The sequence below is a fragment of the Primulina tabacum genome, chromosome 10 (assembly GCF_025594145.1).
Source record: "Primulina tabacum isolate GXHZ01 chromosome 10, ASM2559414v2, whole genome shotgun sequence".
Taxonomy (NCBI): domain Eukaryota; kingdom Viridiplantae; phylum Streptophyta; class Magnoliopsida; order Lamiales; family Gesneriaceae; genus Primulina; species Primulina tabacum.
In genome coordinates, this window is record NC_134559.1 from 11,204,065 (window position 1) to 11,206,395 (window position 2,331).

The 2,331-nt window shown below is 41.4% G+C and overlaps 1 protein-coding gene across 1 annotated transcript; it reads right to left on the reverse strand.

Annotated features, from left to right (window-relative positions):
• Positions 1-560: 560 nt before the first annotated feature.
• On the reverse strand, positions 561-1,990 carry LOC142504910 (uncharacterized). The gene is made up of 3 exons (XM_075617750.1): positions 1,448-1,990; positions 1,064-1,210; positions 561-692 (listed from the first exon to the last, which is right to left on the reverse strand). Exons 1-3 carry the CDS (start codon positions 1,988-1,990, stop codon positions 561-563), a joined length of 822 nt encoding a protein of 273 aa, XP_075473865.1.
• Between the last annotated feature and the right edge of the window lie 341 nt (positions 1,991-2,331).

The following is a 2,331-nucleotide window of genomic DNA, read 5'->3' on the forward strand; positions in this document are numbered from 1 at the left end:
ACTACTGCGGCTAACTCCAAGTCATGAGTGGGGTAATTCTGCTCATATGGTTTTAGTTGCCGTGAGGCATAAGCAATTACCTGACCCTCTTGCATAAGCACACACCCTAATCCTCCCTTTGAAGCGTCGCTGTATATAGTGAAATTATTACCATCCTCGGGAAGAACTAGTACTGGTGTGGATGCGAGTTTCATCTTCAGAGTTTCAAAACTTCTTTCACACGCTTCATCCCAAATAAATTTCGAATTTTTCTAAGTTTGGTGAGTGGAATAGCTATCGAAGAAAATCCCTCCACAAATTTTCTATAGTAGCCAGCTAAACCCAGAAAACTCCTTACTTCAGTCACTGTCTTTGGTTGTGGCCAATTCTTGATTGCCTCCACCTTCTTAGGGTCTACTGACACTCCTAATTCAGAAATTATATGGCCTAGGAACGCCACACTTTTTAACCAAAATTCACATTTCTTGAATTTGGCGTATAGTTCTTTTTCCCATAGTGTCTGCAAAGTGAGACGCAGATGTTCTCTGTGTTCTTCTTCACTTGGTGAGTATACAAGGATATCATCTATGAAGACAACCACCAACTTGTAGAGGTATGGTTTGAATACCCGATTCATCAGGTCCATGAATGCTGCAGGTGCATTTGTGAGGCCAAAAGGCATTACTATGAATTCGTAATGTCCATATCTCGTCCTGAACGCAGTTTTAGGGATATCTTCAGCTTTGAACTTCAACTGATGGTAACCAGATCTCAGATCTAGTTTTGAGAAGACCTTGGCTCCCTTTAACTGATCGAAAAAATCATCTATTCTTGGGAGTGGGTACTTATTCTTTATGGTGATCTTGTTCAATTCCCGGTAGTCAATACATAGCCTCATGCTTCCGTCCTTTTTCTTTACAAAAAGCACTGGGGCTCCCCACGGGGATGCGCTAGGGCGGACATGTTTCTTGTCTAGTAATTCTTGAAGTTATTCCTTTAACTCCTTCAATTCTGCTGGAGCCATTCGGTATGGTGCCTTTGATATGGGTGCAGCACCAGGGACCAAATTGATTTCAAATTCTACTTCCCTATCAGGTATCTCGCCTGGTAATTCCTCAGGAAAAACATCTGGAAATTCTTGAACAATTGGAATATCTTCCAATTTTGGAACCTCTTCTACTTTGATCTCATCGATCATTGCCAGATAAATTTCTTCTCCTCCTTTTATGGCCTTCCAGACTTGTGAGGCAGATAACAGAGATTTTCTTTCTTTGAATTTTCCGTGATATACGACTTCCCCTTTAGCCGGAATTTGAAGTCTAATATCTTTCTTTTGACAGTCTACTATGGCATGGTTTCTAGCTAACCAGTCCATTCCAAGGATAATGTCAAACTCAATCATATTGAGTTGAATTAATTCCACTTCAAAAGTTTGTTCGCTGATACAAATTTTACAGTTTCGATACACTTTGTGGGTTTCAATTGTTTTGCTGACAGGTGTTGCTACTCTTAATGGTTCACTAAGAATATCATGCTCAAGTTCAAGCTTTTTAGCAAATCTTTTAGACACAAATGAATGTGTGGCTCCACAATCAAACACAGCATATGCAGGCATTTTATTGAGTAAGATGGTACCTGCCACCACTTCGTTGGTGTTATCGGCTTCCTCTAGGGTTATAGCATAAACCCGAGCATTGGTCTTGTTTTCATGTTGTTTGCTGGGCCCCGCCCCTTTGTCCTTATTGTCTGGACAGTCCTTAATTCTATGACCCACTTTTCCACACTTAAAACAAGCACATGTCTTCCGATAACATTCTCCAACGTGCTTTCGTCGACATGTATCGCACCACTTTCCTTCGGTGTTGCCAGCACTGTTAAAATTTCCTCTTGGGGGTCCACTTGAATGATTCGGCTTCTTAAATTTGGGACCATTTTGAGTAGTTTGGTTGACCAATGGTCTCTTACTCCTGTTTTCATCTTCTCGGCGCTTAATATCTGTTTCCGCACTCATTGCCGCGCCCATCAAGTCCGTAAAGTTGTTTGGTTTGAACACCGCCAAAACCTATTGAATCCGGCTGTTCAGTCTTCTTTTAAAACGATGCATCTTCAAGGTTTCATCGGACATAATTTTTGGGAGGTAGGTTCCCAGATCATTAAACCTTGAGGTATATTCAGTACTGTCATATCCGGTGTCTGCTTGAAAGTTTCAAATTCATTCAGCTTCTGCAGACGGAATTCGGCTGGATAGTATTGTTTCAGAAATTCTCTCTTAAAAATCTGCCATGTGATATCTTCCACTTCGGCTAGAGATGGTGACACGGTTTCCCACCATTTTCGTGCTCTGTCCTCCAG

What these genes read in the sequence shown, in the direction of transcription:
- LOC142504910 (XM_075617750.1), bottom strand. Translation starts at nt 1,990, where the DNA reads ATGAGTGCGGAAACAGATATTAAGCGCCGAGAAGATGAAAACAGGAGT. An exon ending in AAACAATTGAAACCCACAAA is followed by an intron (nt 1,211 to 1,447) that starts GTGTATCGAAAC and finishes CAAGTCTGGAAG; the next exon opens with GCCATAAAAGGAGGAGAAGA. An exon ending in GCGAGATACCTGATAGGGAA is followed by an intron (nt 693 to 1,063) that starts GTAGAATTTGAA and finishes AACTGCGTTCAG; the next exon opens with GACGAGATATGGACATTACG.